Below are 16,573 nucleotides of genomic sequence, written 5' to 3' on the forward strand. Positions count from 1 at the left end.
CTGTAAGGCGGGGTCAGTTCGAATTCTATTTTGTATCCCTGGGAGATCAAGTCCTTGACTATAGCGTCTTGGTAGGAGTCTGTCCAAACTTGACTGAAATGTTTGAGACGTGCCCCTACCTTGAGATCCCACAGGTGCAGAAGGAGAGCGTCATGCTTTAGGTTTTGTGACAGTGAAAGCACTGTTCTGCTCCTGCTGCTTTATGTCCCCATCCTCTGGAACCACGAACTGCGTTTGAGGCACCTCTGGCTCCGCCTCTGAACCTGTTAGTACAAAAGGAATGAAAGGACTGGAAAGACGAACCAGAATGTGCGCATCTTTATGGCGGAGCAGCTGGCGGGAGATAAGTGGATTTACCCGCAGTAGCCTTCGTGATCCACTTATCTAATTCCTCACCAAAGCCTCACCAGTAAAAGGTAAACTTTACACTCCCATCTTCGACTCCGCATCCGCTGTCCACTGACAAAGCCATAAGGCTCGACGAGCGGAGATTGACATGGCAGACATCTGTGAGTTAATTAGACCAATCTCCCTGATCGTCTCACAAAAATAAGCTGATTCCTGAATGTGTTGTGTTAAAGTAACCAGTTCATCTGGGGAACGACCCTCCTGGATACCTGTTATTAGGTTCTCAGCCCATTTCTCTATGGACTTAGTAAGCGGGTGAGCAGAAGATTTACACCCTACCCGTTTAGAGACCAAGTCCTCCACAGACTGTTTAAGAGCTTGTCTGGAAGCAGCCAGTTCAGAGGAAATATCTGTCATCACACCTGTTAATGTGGACAACCAAACTAGTGCCGGTTCTTGTGACCTGCTACCAGATTGTGACTCAGACTCGGCACAATGGTCACAAATGTGACCCTTCAGATATCTGTGTAAACTTAGTATAGCAGTTTCTACAGATTACCTTTTTGCCTGTCATTCTTACACAGTATAAACACACACACAGGAAAAGTACAGCCCCCCCCACCCTGCAAGCAGTAGTAAACTAAACAGTTAACAGGAGAGAACACAGAGTAGGAGAAACCAGCACACACTGCCTATATGAGCCGAGTATAATTTAACCAGGCAGGAGTAGAGATTTTGGGGTCACTTAATAGCGACCCAGAGTTTAACTTACTCCCCCACTACTAGCCCCCACTGTCTATACCACAGTCTCAGGTGTTTGTGAGGTCCACGTGGCGGCTCTGCAGCTGCTCTGCTCTCTGCACACTCGGCTAAGATGGCGCCCGCTGTCCCTCTCTGCTAAGCTCCGCCCCTTCACCGGCACGCGCTGCAGCGGAATATACACAGAATATACTCCAGTAGAGCAATGTGCCTGATCGTTGCTCTTGCCGCCACTGTGAACCGGGGATCCCGCTACTCGGGACCCGGTTTACTCACACGCCTTTCTTATTCAGCTCTGTTAGGGGGTGGCAGCAGGTTGATGGTGCCAGCGCCAGCCCTCCATGTGACTACAGTGGGAGATCTCCCCAGGACCGATGTCCTGGTAACCGGGTACCTGTGGCCATACCTCTCTATAAGGTCTGGATGTGTCACCCCCCTAAGTCCCTCGCTGCAGACAGGCATTTGCCAGATGCCTGTCTGAAAATTTTTAGGAAATATAAAAATGAAAAAGTTTAAATGAAGAAAAACCCTGGAGCCCTCCAGAATGTGACCGGCTCTGAAGGCACATTTTGCTAAACTGGTCTGATGGGAGAGGGCACAGAGGGGAGGAGCCAGCACACACTATCTTTAAGAAATTTAAAGTGCACGGGCTCCAATGGACCCATCTATACCCCACTGTAATTCACCATCCCAGTATCCCCAATGGATGCAAGAGAAATATCTGCTGCTTTGAAGGTCCCAATGAGCACAGTGGCCTCCATCATTTGTAAACTTATTCACCTTTCCAGCACCCTGATCCGGCATACTTACAAATCGGGATGCAGGCCGTCGGGATCCGTTGCTGGCATTTTGATCTATGTTGGAGTTCCGCCATCAGTCTTCTGACCAGTGTCAGCATTCTGAATGCTGGCATCCAGATTGCTGGTTTGGTGACCGGATCCCCAATGTGATACATCTACAAACACAATTTTATTTTTTATTACAATTTTTTTAATGAACATCAATTAAACATCGCAGCCTCCTGTGTACATAAGGAAGGCTCCTATTACATTTCCCCAGTGGCCGCTAATGTCTGCAGCTGCAGGGTTGCAGTCAGGATGCCCGATCAGCAGTATGGCAGACATCGGGGGAGCGAACTAGAAAGCAGAGGGGCTGGGAGTGGGCGTTTCTGACTGGTCACATCAGATGAAACCATGACAGGGAAAGCCAAGCCTGGTGTGGTTGCATCTGATGCGACCACGCCAGCCAAGTGGTTACACGGAGCCCATAGTGTAAAACAAGCAAAAGATTTTAACAGCACTTAAACACATGTATGGAAAAATGAACCAATAACAAAAAGAATACCACGTAATTAGAGAATAGTATAAATGTTTATTTTTTCTTTGCGATTTATCTTCCTTTGTACAATATAGAAAGTATTATCTTTGAATAGTCCTAGTAAATATAAATTGTCTGTTATTCTACTTTCAGATGTACACAGCATTAGAAAAAGACAAAAGGATCTTCAAAAAGAATAAAAGGTGAATGCATGCGACCATACACTTTACTCAGCAGATGTGTGCAACAGGAGTAATAAAAAAAAAAAAAGTTTTTCTTTTTTTAGTTTTTTTTTTTTGCCCAAAATTTAAACAAAAAGTCAAACGCAACCAAGCTGCATAGCCTAGTATCACATAAATCTGTAAAGATATACATAGATCACTGTGATAAACAGCAATCACAGCTTAGTGCACTGTTTTCATACCGGCCTTTAAGACACTCATTGTGTTATCCAAGTGTCTCCTTTATGCGGGAAGTCAATCTGGAACATGTTGCTCTGTATGTGACTAAAAACAGCTACATGTTTTACTGATTGATCCACTTGCTCTCCCCTTAGGATTAAGTAAAATAAACTGATGGGGATAGATAATGTCCTGAGTACAGATCTAAAGTGGAACTAAATCCATTTTTTTCATCTTGCAGATAAGCGGTAGGCAACTTGAGGCACTCCAGCTGCTGTGAAACTACACATCCCAGCATGCCATTCCACAGTTTTAGCATTGTCAGCATTTTAGTTTCGTCAGAGCACGCTATGATTTGTAGTTACAGAGCAGCCAGAGTGCCACAGATTGCATACCCATATTGCAGACAATGAACTACTGTACAGGGTGATTCAAAAGTCGCAGTACACCCTTTTGTTTCAAAAACTGTGCAGGAAATAAGAAAACTGAATACTCCAATAAGGTATGAATGAGGTGGGCTATCTCTTAGGGTATGTACCAAAAATGGATGCCATCTTGAAATCGTCCATCTTGAATTTAAGTCACTTTTCCCATTTCGAGCACAGTTTTTGAAACAAAAGGGTGTACTGTGACTTTTGAATCACCCTGTATCTCTTTTACAGATTCTAATCGGCAAGTGATATTATGGAAAGTTTGTTGTTGCATGTATAGAAATTAAAAAACAGTGTTTGACATATATGGGTTTAGTTTCACTTTAATACTGGCATACTGAAACTCAGAATCGAATTATAGTTTATAAAACTAGAAGCATCGTTGGCGCCTTAATTTCACAAGCCAAAAGGGTCATTATACATAATCTACAACTGCATTTTAAAATTCACATTCTTCTGCACAAAAGTATAAATACACATCACAAAAAAGGTGCAATAGAGGGGATTAAGCACAGACTATGTACAACACTAATCGCTTTTGCACTACAAAACACAAAGTGAAATCTTTTTCATAATCTACACACACTAATATACATTTATACATTGTTGACAGTTACAGAATTAATGCTATGCACAAATAAAGTTATCGCACAGAAAGATGGGAGATTTATGGATTTTAATAATTTCCCTTTTTAATCCCAAGGTGGTGTTCTTGCTTTGTTATACACAGGAACAAAATGACGATTAGCAACAATCTTCAACTTTAGATTTGTGGATACCTTCTGTAAGTGCTCATGTTTCTAAAACTACATTCTAAACAAAACGTATACTACCCCCTAACCCCCCAGAAATCCAAATTAAACATCTTAATGCAGTGATGAACAACCATGGTCCTTAAGGCACACTAACAGTCAAGGTTTTAAGGATAACCATATTTCAGCACAGATGGACTTAATTAGTACCTCGGTTATCTGGATTTAACCATTTGTGCTTAAGCATGGACTGTACCAGGACTGTTAGCATGCCTCTAGGACAAAGGTTGGGAAACACTGTTCTATAACTGTTTAACTCTTCATTATTTCCACACTAGTTTGATTGTTTGCTAGCAAAAGTGGAAAACATGGTTACATTTTGCAGTCATTAGTAATATAGTGAGACTAGAACATTTTCTAATTGCCTTGATTTGCTTTACACTAGTATCATGAAAGAAACGGAATTTACGCTGATTTCCTGCAATAATGGCAGCACTGATAATGCGGTTCACTGAAGCTTTAATTTACGTGTCAATATAAAGTTTTGTTTTCTTACTGAAATAGTCCCCAAATACAGAGTACACTGGGGACAAACAAATACTAATAATGCTATTCGCTATATTCACCAAGTTGCCATCCACGTGAGGAGCACATCCCTGCCTCACTATGCAACAAACTGGGTGTGTGGCCAACTATATCATAAAAGGTGCATCTTGGTGCTGATCACTCCGGAATAAGGGCAATCCTAACAGGCTATGTTTACCTACCTAGCACACTAAAACAAAGGGTCATACTTCCTACTGATATGCCCTACAAGGTAAAAAGGAGTGTGCCTTTAACACATCTGCCTAATCATAATTGCCCCATACAAAGAAAACCATATCAAATATGGACAATCCTCAAAAGGGGTTGGGTACGAGATCCCGGCGGTCAAAATAGCGATGCCGGAATCCCGACCGTCAGAATGCCGGGCAGGGGGGTGAGTGGAATGAAGCCCCTTGAGGGGCTCGCTACTCTCTCCTTAGGTTCTATTCCCACTCCATGGGTGTTGTGAGCACCCAGGAGTAGGAATAGCTGTGGCGGCGCTGCCGGCATTCTGGCGGATGGGATTCCGACAGTTGGTATTTTGACTGTCGGGATTCCAACTACATCCCCTCAAAAGACCCCTTATTTAGGCTGGCATCACAGGTTTCATATCCTCAGCATGAGTGGTGATGACTGGACCAATGACATGGTGACAACCAGAAAGAGTAATCCGCTTTTAGATACATGCTTAGATATTTTGCATAATAACCCTAATGGTGACATTTTCATTTACCCCTGCAGAAATACTTCTAAGTTTAATATGATTTCTACCACGAAGCAGAAAAAAAAAATCTAACAATTGAGAGATAAAAATAGAGTGGAACTCCAATTTAAAAGCAGAACAGTTTAAAAGGAACACAGTTAAAAAGGTGAGCTTGCCTATCCAAACTGGTCCTGTGTTAGAAAAATACTGATTTCAATTTCCAGTCTTGGCCTACTCAATTGCCGGTAATCTATGATCATGCAAACTGTGCCGCCCATAGCTTATGATAAAACATACCACCACAGTCTAAAATGATTATTGACATTATCGTTCATATATAAATAAGACCAGTCACCTTAACTGAACTGTGCTTGGCATATGTACACCGTGCTTTCCCTGCACACAGGAGGACGTGAGAATAGGCTCTCTTATTTGCGGATGTATGGTGAAGTAGTGAAAAACTCATTCGTAAAAGGACCAAGTTTTGCTTATCATTGCATAGATTGCTCTAAGTGGTTGATAAAATTAAACGATAATGGGAAAAGCCAAGCAAGCTTATTATTTTCTCCTTTTTAGCTTAACAAACACTTATAATAAGCCATTTATTTTCCTAATTGCTTACAATAGTTATGTTGTAGGTACAGACTACTACGTAGCAGAGATCAAACATCAGGTAATCTGTATCTTCTCAGCAATCTCTGCTATAATATCTACTCCAAAAGGAGTCTCCTTACCTTCTGCAAGATGAAACATTGATTTTTGCCACCTTTCCTAAACTTCTCATGTTGATAAAAAGGCCTAACATTTATTACTACACACCTCTATTAACATGTAGCTATTGCCAGTGGTTACAACAGCACAGCAATCCACACTGCACTTTGAATTTACCATACTTGACCAAAAATGGAAAAAAAAAAAAGAGAATTTTGTCTAATATAATACACACACACAGTGCTTATAAGAAAACATAGCATGACGGGAAACAGAACAAACACAAATCAAGAATTCACCACTAGGGTGTCGTCATCTGTTCAGAATATAAAAGAGTGAGAGATGAACATAAGACAACTATAAGATTTAAAAGTAAAATTATTTTTCATAAAATCTATTATTTTTGTTGCAATGTACATTGTAGAATGTCACTTTCAAGACCAGCACGTTGGGATTCTGGGACTTCCATGGATGGAGAGCAAAGGCTTATGTACTTTGTGGCAGTGATTTCTCTATACATTATGAGCCCTCTCCCCCTCGTAGCCACAATAACTGATCACTGGTGCTGGTCAGTCTGTCTTACTTAGCAACTCATTGGACAAGGATCACTCTTTGCTTTCCCCGCAGAGTTAATCACCCTCATTAAGCAACGGCCAAACTCCTCTAGGATCATACGCTCTGTGGCAGCTTTGGAATTTGCGAGTTTCTCTCCGTGCTCAGCCTGTGCCAGAAGACAGTCACAAGTAGCCTCAGCGACTTCTTTTGTGACAAAAGTGAACGGGAGCCTAGAATGGATGCGGGAAACAGTGACATGTTTAGTTCACGGAAACCAGAAACCTATCCTAGACAAATATTGCATCTACACAAATGTATAACACCGGGTATAACCAGTGGTCTCAATTCCTGGTACACAAACTCTTGCTACACAACGGCTAAGAAAAAAACCTCTCCGTAGATTATAAAACACAAAATGTGTTTTGAACACGTGTAAAACCAACAGACAAAACACACTAATATTGTAAATTGCAGTAGATGGATGTTAACACAGTATCGTCAATCAACCGAGTTAACATCACTCTATAGCACTTAACAGGAAAACATCAGGCCATGAGTAATGGAATCATGGGACTGAAGGAGCCACAAAACTGCAGTGGCCTTGGACTCAGAATAGCAGCTGTTCTGCAAAAACAGACTAAAAGAGATAAAGACTAAAGGACGGGGGATTAGAAAGGATTTAAGTTTAAGAATTCCTTTTTCAAACTAGTTTAACATATGCTGAAAAGTTCTGCAACACACATTTATACAACTGAATGATGCAAAACAAAGAAAAATAAGATTTTACTCACCGGTAAATCTATTTCTCGTAGTCCGTAGTGGATGCTGGGGACTCCGTAAGGACCATGGGGAATAGACGGGCTCCGCAGGAGACTGGGCACTCTAAAGAAAGATTTAGGACTATCTGGTGTGCACTGGCTCCTCCCCCTATGACCCTCCTCCAAGCCTCAGTTAGGAACTGTGCCCGGAAGAGCTGACACAATAAGGAAGGATTTTGAATCTCGGGTAAGACTCATACCAGCCACACCAATCACACCATATAACGTGTGATAGGAACCCCGGTTAACAGTATGATAACAATTGGAGCTTCTGAAGAGATGGCTCACAACAAAAACCCGATTTTTGTAACAATAACTATGTACAAGTATTGCAGACAATCCGCACTTGGGATGGGCGCCCAGCATCCACTACGGACTACGAGAAATAGATTTACCGGTGAGTAAAATCTTATTTTCTCTGACGTCCTAGTGGATGCTGGGGACTCCGTAAGGACCATGGGGATTATACCAAAGCTCCCAAACGGGCGGGAGAGTGCGGATGACTCTGCAGCACCGAATGAGAGAACTCCAGGTCCTCCTCAGCCAGGGAATCAAATTTGTAGAATTTAGCAAACGTGTTTGCCCCTGACCAAGTAGCTGCTCGGCAAAGTTGTAAAGCCGAGACCCCTCGGGCAGCCGCCCAAGATGAGCCCACCTTCCTTGTGGAAAGGGCTTTTATTGATTTAGGCTGCGGTAATCCTACCGCAGAATGCGCCATCTGAATAGTGCTACAAATCCAGCGCGCAATAGACTGCTTAGAAGCAGGAGCACCCAGCTTGTTGGGTGCATACAGGATAAACAGCGAGTCAGTTTTTCTGACTCCAGCCGTCCTAGAAACATAAATTTTCAGGGCCCTGACTACGTCCAGCAACTTGGAATCCTCCAAATCCCTAGTAGCCGCAGGCACCACACTAGGTTGGTTCAAGTGAAAAGCTGAGACCACCTTTGGGAGAAACTGAGGACGAGTCCTCAATTCTGCCCTATCCATCTGGAAAATCGGATAAGGGCTTTTACAAGACAAAGCCGCCAATTCTGAAACCCGCCTGGCCGAAGCCAGGGCCAACAGTATGACCACTTTCCACGTGAGATATTTTAATTCCACAGTCTTAAGTGGTTCGAACCAATGTGATTTCAGTAATGCCAAAACCACATTGAGATCCCAAGGTGCCACTGGGGGCACAAAAGGAGGCTGAATATGCAGAACTCCTTTGACAAAAGTCTGAACTTCAGGCAGTGAAGCCAGTTCTTTTTGGAAGAAAATCGACAGAGCCGAAATCTGGACCTTGATGGACCCCAATTTGAGGCTCAACGTCACCCCTGCTTGCAGGAAGTGTAGGAATCGACCCAGTTGAAATTCCTCCTTCGGGGCCTTCATGGCCTCACACCAAGCAACATATTTCCGCCAAATGCGGTAATAATGTCTTGCGGTGACATCCTTCCTGGCTTTGATCAGGGTAGGGATGACTTCCTCCGGAATACCCTTTTCCTTTAGGATCCGGTGTTCAACCGCCATGCCGTCAAACGCAGCCGCGGTAAGTCTTGGAACAGACAGGGTCCCTGCTGCAGCAGGTCTTGTCTGAGCGGCAGAGGCCAAGGGTCCTCTGCCAGCATCTCTTGAAGTTCCGGGTACCAAGCTCTTCTTGGCCAATCCGGAACCACGAGTATGGTTTTCACTCCTTGCATTCTTATTATTCTCAGTACCTTGGGTATGAGAGGTAGAGGAGGAAACACATAAACCGACTGGTACACCCACGGTGTCACTAGAGCGTCCACAGCGATCGCCTGAGGGTCCCTTGACCTGGCGCAATATCTTTTCAACTTTTTGTTGAGGCGGGACGCCATCATGTCCACCCGTGGTCATTCCCAACGGTTTACCCGCATTTGGAAAACTTCTGGAAGAAGTCCCCATTCTCCCGGGTGTAGGTCGCCATCGGAGAATCCTTGTGGCTTCTGCCATCGCCCTCCTGCTTCTTGTGCCGCCCTGTCTGTTTACATGGGCGACCGCCGTGATGTTGTCTGATTGGATCAGTACCGGCTGGTTCTGAAGCAGGGGCCTTGCTTGGCTTAGGGCATTGTAAATGGCCCTTAGCTCCAGAATATTTATGTGAAGCGAAATCTCCTTGGAAATTTCTTCCCTGTGTGACTGCACCCCAGCCCCGAAGGCTGGCCTCCGTGGTCACCAGGACCCAGTCCTGTATTCCGAATCTGCGGCCCTCTAGTAGATGAGCCCTCTGCAGCCACCACAGCAGCGACACCCTGTTTCTTGCCGACAGGGTTATCCGCTGTTGTATCTGTAGATGGGACCCGGACCATTTGTCCCACAGGTCCCACTGGAACGTCCTTGCGTGGAACCTTCCGAATGGAATTATGCTTCGTACGAAGCTACCATTTTTTCCAAGACTCGTGTGCTTCCACTGGAAGAAACACTCTTTTCTGGTCTGTGTCCAGAATCATTCCCAGGAACAGAAGACGTGTCGTCGGGACCAGCTGTGACTTTGGAATATTGAGAATCCAGTCGTGCTGTTGTAGCACGTCCCGAGAGAGTGCTACCCCCACTACCAACTGTTCTTTGGACCTCGCCTTTATCAGGAGATCGTCCACATACGTGATAATAAAAACTTCCTTCTTGCGAAGGAGTATCATCATTTCGGCCATTACCTTGGTAAAGACCTTCGGTGCCGTGGACAACTCCAACGGCAGCGTCTGGAACTGATAGTGACAGTCCTGTACCACACATCTGAGGTACTCCTGGTGAGGAGGGTAAATGGGGACATGCAGGTACGCATCCTTGATGTCCAGGGAGACCCTGTAATCCCCCTCGTCCAGGCTCGTAATAACCGCCCTGAGCGATTCCATCTTGAACTTGAATCTTCTGATATAAAAGTTCAAGTATTTTAATTTTAAGATGGGTCTCACCGAACCGTTCTGTTTCGGTACCACAACCATTGTGGAATAGTAACCCCTTCCTTGCTGAAGGAGGGGCACCTTGACAATCACTTGTTGTGATTATAGTGTTGAATAGCCACCAACACCGCCTCCCTGGCAGAGGGAGGTGCCGGTAAGGCAGATTTTAGGAAACGGCGGGGGGAAGAACGTCTCGAACTCCAGCCTGTACCCCTGAGATACTACTTGAAGGACCCAGGGATCCATGTGAGAGCCCACTGGGCGCTGAAATTTCTGAGACGGGCCCCCACCGTACCCGGGTCCGCTTGAGCAGCCCCAGCGTCATGCTGTGGACTAACCGGACGCAGGGAGGACTTCTGCTCTTGGGAACTAGCTGTGTGCTGCAGCTTTTTCCTCTACCTTTGCCTCTCGGCAGAAAGGATGAGCCTCTAGCCCTCTTGCTTTTCTGGGGCCGAAAGGACTGTACTTGATGATACGGTGCTTTCTTTTGTTGTGGGGTAGCCTGTGGCAAAAAAGTCGATTTCCCAGCAGTAGCTGTGGAAACGAGGTCTGAAAGACCATCCCCAAACAGTTTTACCCCCTTATAGGGCAAAACTTCCATGTGCCGATTCAAGTCGGCATCGCCTGACCATTGCAGAGTCCATAACCCCCGTCTGGCGGCAATGGACCTAGCGCTTATTTTTGATGCCAGCCGGCAAATATCCCTCTGTGCATCACGCATGTATAAGACCACGTCTTTTATATGCTCTATTGTCAGCAAAATATTGTCCCTATCCATAGTTATTTTCCGACAGGGAATCTGACCACGCAGCGGGAGCACTGCACATCCATGCCGAAGCAATGGCTGGTCGCAATATAATGCCCGAGTGTGTGACTATATCTTTCAGGGTAACCCCCTGCTTTTTATCAGCAGGTTCCTTCAGGGCGGCCGTATCCGGAGACGGTAGTGCCACCTTTTCTGATAAGCGTGTAAGCGCTGTATCTACCCTATGGGGTGTTTCCCAACGTGACCTATCCTCTGGCGGGAAAGGGTACGCTGCCAATAACCGTTTAGAAATTATCAATTTCTTACCGGGGGAAGACCACGCTTCCTCACACACCTCATTTAATTTCTCAGATGCAGGAAAAACTACTGGTAGTTTTCTCTCACCAAACATAATACCCTTTTATGTGGTACCTGGGGTATTATCATAAATGTGTAATACATTTTTCATTGCCTCAATCATGTAACGGGTGGACCTATTTGGAGGGTACACTAGTCTCATCGTCGTCGACACTGGAGTCGGTATCCGTGTCGACATCTGTTTCTGCCATCTGAGGTAGCGGGCGTTTTTAGAGCCCCCCATGACATTTGAGACGCTGGAACAGGCACAAGCTGAGTAGCCGGCTGTTCTGTGTCGTCGACCTTTTGTGTAAGGAGTTGACACTTTCACGTAATCCTTCCATAAGTCCAACCACACCGGTGTCGATCCCGCAGGGGGTGACATCACATTTACAGGCATTCGCTCCGCCTCCACATCATTATCCTCCTCATACATGTCGACACCGCCGTACCGACACACAGCACACACACAGGGAATGCTCTGACAGAGGACAGGACCCCACAAAGCCCTTTGGGGAGACAGAGGGAGAGTATGCCAGCACACACCAGGGCGCTATATATCACAGGGATATCACATATAAAGAGTGTTTTCTATATTGTATACTGCGCCTAAATTGTGCCCCCCCTCTCTTTTTAACCCTTTCTGTAGTGTATTGACTGCAGGGGAGAGCCAGGGAGCTTCCCTCCAACGGAGCTGTGAGGGAAAAATGGCGCCAGTGTGCTGAAGGAGATAGCTCCGCCCCTTTTTCGCTGACTTTCTCCCGCATTTTTATGGATTCTGGCAGGGGTTAAAAAGCACCTATATAACCTCTGGGGCTATATATGGTGCCAGTTTGCCAGCCAAGGTGTCAGTATTGCTGCTCAGGGCGCCCCCCCCCCCCCCCAGCGCCCTGCACCCATCAGTGACCGCAGTGTGTGGTGTGCATGATGAGCAATGGCGCACAGCTGCAGTGCTGTGCGCTACCTTGGAGAAGACAGAAGTCTTCAGCCGCCGATTTTCCGGACCACCTTCTTGCTTCTGGCTCTGTAAGGGGGACGGCGGCGCGGCTCCGGGAACGGACGACGATGTCGGTTCCTGTGTTCGATCCCTCTGGAGCTAATGGTGTCCAGTAGCCTAAGAAGCCCAAGCTACCACCACTTAGGTAGGTTCGCTTCTTCTCCCCTTAGTCCCTCGATGCAGTGAGCCTGTTGCCAGCAGGTCTCACTGAAAATAAAAAACCTAACAAACACTTTCTTCCTAGGAGCTCAGGAGAGCCCCTAGAGTGCATCCAGCTCAGCCGGGCACAGAAATCTAACTGAGGCTTGGAGGAGGGTCATAGGGGGAGGAGCCAGTGCACACCAGATAGTCCTAAATCTTTCTTTAGAGTGCCCAGTCTCCTGCGGAGCCCGTCTATTCCCCATGGTCCTTACGGAGTCCCCAGCATCCACTAGGACGTCAGAGAAAAGAAAGAAGACTCTTGGTTGGTGCACTCTTAAAGGAAAGACGTATGTCAATATGTATAGAGATCAAAAATCATAACTTTTATTTCAAACATTAAAATATAGTCCCTTAACGGAAATTTTTTATTTTTTTGTATTAATTATTAAAAGGTTACTGATAGATAACAGTGTAAAGAGGAAAGGGGAGCGGCAGTGGTGACGGGAATAGATTCCACATATGAAAAAATCCTGGATTGGATTATGCAGCGCAAACAATATGTGTAATAATATCCTATAGTAAAGGTTCACAGCTGTCACAGGTCGTGAGTAAATTACACGTGTGAGAAGATCCTGGGTTAGATTATGCTGCACAGGCAAAGTGTATTAAGATATCCTATTATCATTGGTTCACAGCTATCACAGGTTTCCTGCCCATATAAGAGTGATTATCCAATTGGATAGACAGGTCGAAATGCCTTACCTAGCTGTCCAGCATTGTATGGTTAAAAAACATATATGTGTGTACCGCCAAAGGTATATTGATATTCAAAAGAGTATAGTAACAGAATGAATATGCTGTCAACGTTAGACCAGAGTGTCCCCAATTCTCCAGCCTACTACACCGAGTATTCCCAAGTGGTCTCCCGCCTGGTACTGACACGGCCCTATACTGTATAGCTTCCAAGATCAGACGAGATTGGGCACATGCAGTATGGTATGATAGTAGGTCACAGGAGTCTAACTTGCCTTCTCTCTAGAATCATTGATGAGAGTTCATGAAAAAAATGGAGATAAGGGGAGAATAAGAACGGGATCTGCTGTTGGTGTTAGGCAGTGTGGTAAGCCTACCCAGTTGAAAAACTGCCGTAGGTGAGGTTACTGGATCACCAATGAGAGTCCCTGAAAGGAAATATAGGTAGTAATCTATTATGACCTATTGGCAGTAGGAGAAATGGAAGCCACACGTATGTCCAGCCAGAGGGCTGGAGGAGAAGATATATTAGTTATATCTCTTGACTAGACTGGTTTAAGTTAGACTAGAATCGTTAATATGGTAAGTGTGCCTGTGACCAGGCAGGGATTTAGAGCCAGCACTATATATAGAGGCACAGAGTATAAATCACAATACATTCACAAAAAGTCAACACCTAAAGTGAAGACATACTGGAAGATTTTTAGGCAATACTTGTGTGTAAGTGCAAACAGGCCTTATTTTCCAAACTTACTTGCATGCCATACAAAGATAGGTGTATTGTAATAGGTTCAGAATAATCATATGATCAGCTTATGTTTAAACAGCTTAGTTGCCCCTATGCCTAGGTGTGTGTTGACTATGAACCAATGGGGAAACCAACATTGCACTGTAAACATACTCTGAGATCATGCTCAATGTTGGTTTCCCCATTGGTTCATAGTCAACACACACCTAGGCATAGCTGTGAACCAATGATATAGGATATCTTAATACACTTTGCCTATGCAGCATAATCTAACCCAGGATCTTCTCACACGTGTAATTTACTCACGACCTGTGACAGCTGTGAACCTTTACTATAGGATATTATTACACATATTGCTTGCGCTGCATAATCCAATCCAGGATTTTTTCATATGTGGAATCTATTCCCGTCACCACTGCCGCTCCCCTTTCCTCTGTACACCGTTATCTATCAGTAACCTTTTAATAATTAATACAAAAAATATATATATATTTTTTTTTCGTTAAGGGACTATATTTTAATGTTTGAAATAATAAGAATTTACTTACCGATAATTCTATTTCTCGTAGTCCGTAGTGGATGCTGGGAACTCCGTAAGGACCATGGGGAATAGCGGCTCCGCAGGAGACTGGGCACATCTTAAGAAAGCTTTAGGATCACCTGGTGTGCACTGGCTCCTCCCCCCATGACCCTCCTCCAAGCCTCAGTTAGGATACTGTGCCCGGACGAGCGTACACAATAAGGAAGGATTTTGAATCCCGGGTAAGACTCATACCAGCCACACCAATCACACTGTACAACTTGTGATCTGAACCCAGTTAACAGCATGATAATAGAGGAGCCTCTAGAAAAGATGGCTCACTACAACAATAACCCGAATTTTTTGGTAACAATAATTATGTACCAGTATTGCAGACAATCCGCACTTGGGATGGGCGCCCAGCATCCACTACGGACTACGAGAAATAGAATTATCGGTAAGTAAATTCTTATTTTCTCTGACGTCCTAGTGGATGCTGGGAACTCCGTAAGGACCATGGGGATTATACCAAAGCTCCCAAACGGGCGGGAGAGTGCGGATGACTCTGCAGCACCGAATGAGAGAACTCCAGGTCCTCCTCAGTCAAGATATCAAATTTGTAGAATTTTACAAACGTATTTGCTCCTGACCAAGTAACTGCTCGGCAAAGTTGTAAAGCCGAGACCCCTCGGGCAGCTGCCCAAGATGAGCCCACCTTCCTTGTGGAGTGGGCATTTTAAGATTTTTGGCTGTGGCAGGCCTGCCACAGAATGTGCAAGCTGAATTGTACTACAAATCCAACGAGCAATCGTCTGCTTAGAAGCAGAAGCACCCAGTTTGTTGGGTGCATACAGGATAAACAGCGAGTCAGATTTTCTGACTCCAGCCGTCCTGGAAACATGTATTTTCAGGGTCCTGACCACGTCAAGCAACTTGGAATCCTCCAAGTCCTTAGTAGCCGCAGGTACCACAATAGGTTAGTTCATGTGAAATGCAGAAACCACCTTAGGTAGAAAATTTGAGGACGAGTCCTCAATTCTGTCCTTTCAGAATGAACTATTAAGTAAGGGCTTTTATATGATAAAGCCGCCAATTCTGACACCCGCCTGGCTGAAACCAGGGCTAACTCGTCACTTCCATGTGAGATATTTTAAGTCCACAGTGGTGAGTGGTTCAAACCAATGTGACTTTAGGAAAACTCAACACAACATTGAGATCCCCAAGGTTCCACTGGAGGCACAAAAGGAGACTGTATATGCAGTACCCCTTTTACAAATGTCTGAACTTCAGGCACTGAAGCCAGTTCTTTTTGGAAGAAAATCGACAGGGCCGAAATTTGAACCTTAATGGACCCTAATTTTAGGCCCATAGACAGTCCTGTTTGCAGGAAATGGAGGAAACGACCCAGTTGAAATTCCTCTGTAGGGGCCTTCTTGGCCTCACCCCACGCAACATATTTTCGCCAAATGCGGTGATAATGTTTTGCGGTTACGTCTTTCCTGGCCTTGACCAGGGTAGGGATCTTCAGGATCCGGCGTTCAACCGCCATGCCGTCAAACGCAGCCGCGGTAAGTCTTGGAACAGACAAGGCCCTTGCTGGAGCAGGTCCTTTCTTAGAGGTAGAGGCCACGGTTCGTCCGTGAGCATCTCTTGAAGTTCCGGATACCAAGTCCTTCTTGGCCAATCCGGAACCACGAGTATAGTTCTTACTCCTCTCCTTCTTATGATTCTCAGTACTTTTGGTATGAGGGGCAGAGGAGGGAACCCATACACTGACTGGTACACCCACGGTGTTACCAGAGCGTCCACCGCTATTGCCTGAGGGTCCCTTGACCTGGCGCAATATCTGTCTAGTTTTTTGTTTAGACGGGACGCCATTATGTCCACCTTTTGTTTTTCCCAACGGTTTACAATCAGGTGGAAGACTTCTGGGTGAAGTCCCCACTCTCCCGGGTGAAGGTCGTGTCTGCTGAGGAAGTCTGCTTCCCAGTTGTCCACTCCCGGAATGAACACTGCTGACAGTGCTAT

The 16,573-nt window shown here is 45.2% G+C and overlaps 1 protein-coding gene, 1 long non-coding RNA gene and 1 pseudogene across 3 annotated transcripts in view; 1 reads left to right on the top strand and 2 right to left on the bottom strand.

Moving 5' to 3' along the window:
- Positions 1-4,037, top strand: part of LOC134912715 (uncharacterized) — a 49,694-nt gene extending 45,657 nt beyond the window's left edge. For both annotated transcript variants that reach the window (XR_010176981.1, XR_010176982.1), the window contains 2 exons: positions 2,578-2,627; positions 3,960-4,037. This is a non-coding gene — a long non-coding RNA (uncharacterized LOC134912715). The remainder of the gene's footprint in view (positions 1-2,577; positions 2,628-3,959) is intronic.
- Positions 2,466-16,573, bottom strand: part of LIN54 (lin-54 DREAM MuvB core complex component) — a 157,353-nt gene continuing 143,245 nt past the window's right edge. The window contains exon 14 of the mRNA XM_063919931.1: positions 2,466-6,792. Within this exon, the coding sequence (XP_063776001.1) occupies positions 6,591-6,792 (202 nt within the window). The 3' untranslated portion in view covers positions 2,466-6,590. The remainder of the gene's footprint in view (positions 6,793-16,573) is intronic.
- Positions 13,417-13,534, bottom strand: LOC134939547 (5S ribosomal RNA; annotated as a pseudogene).

This window comes from Pseudophryne corroboree, chromosome 1 (genome assembly GCF_028390025.1).
Source record: "Pseudophryne corroboree isolate aPseCor3 chromosome 1, aPseCor3.hap2, whole genome shotgun sequence".
NCBI lineage: Eukaryota > Metazoa > Chordata > Amphibia > Anura > Myobatrachidae > Pseudophryne > Pseudophryne corroboree.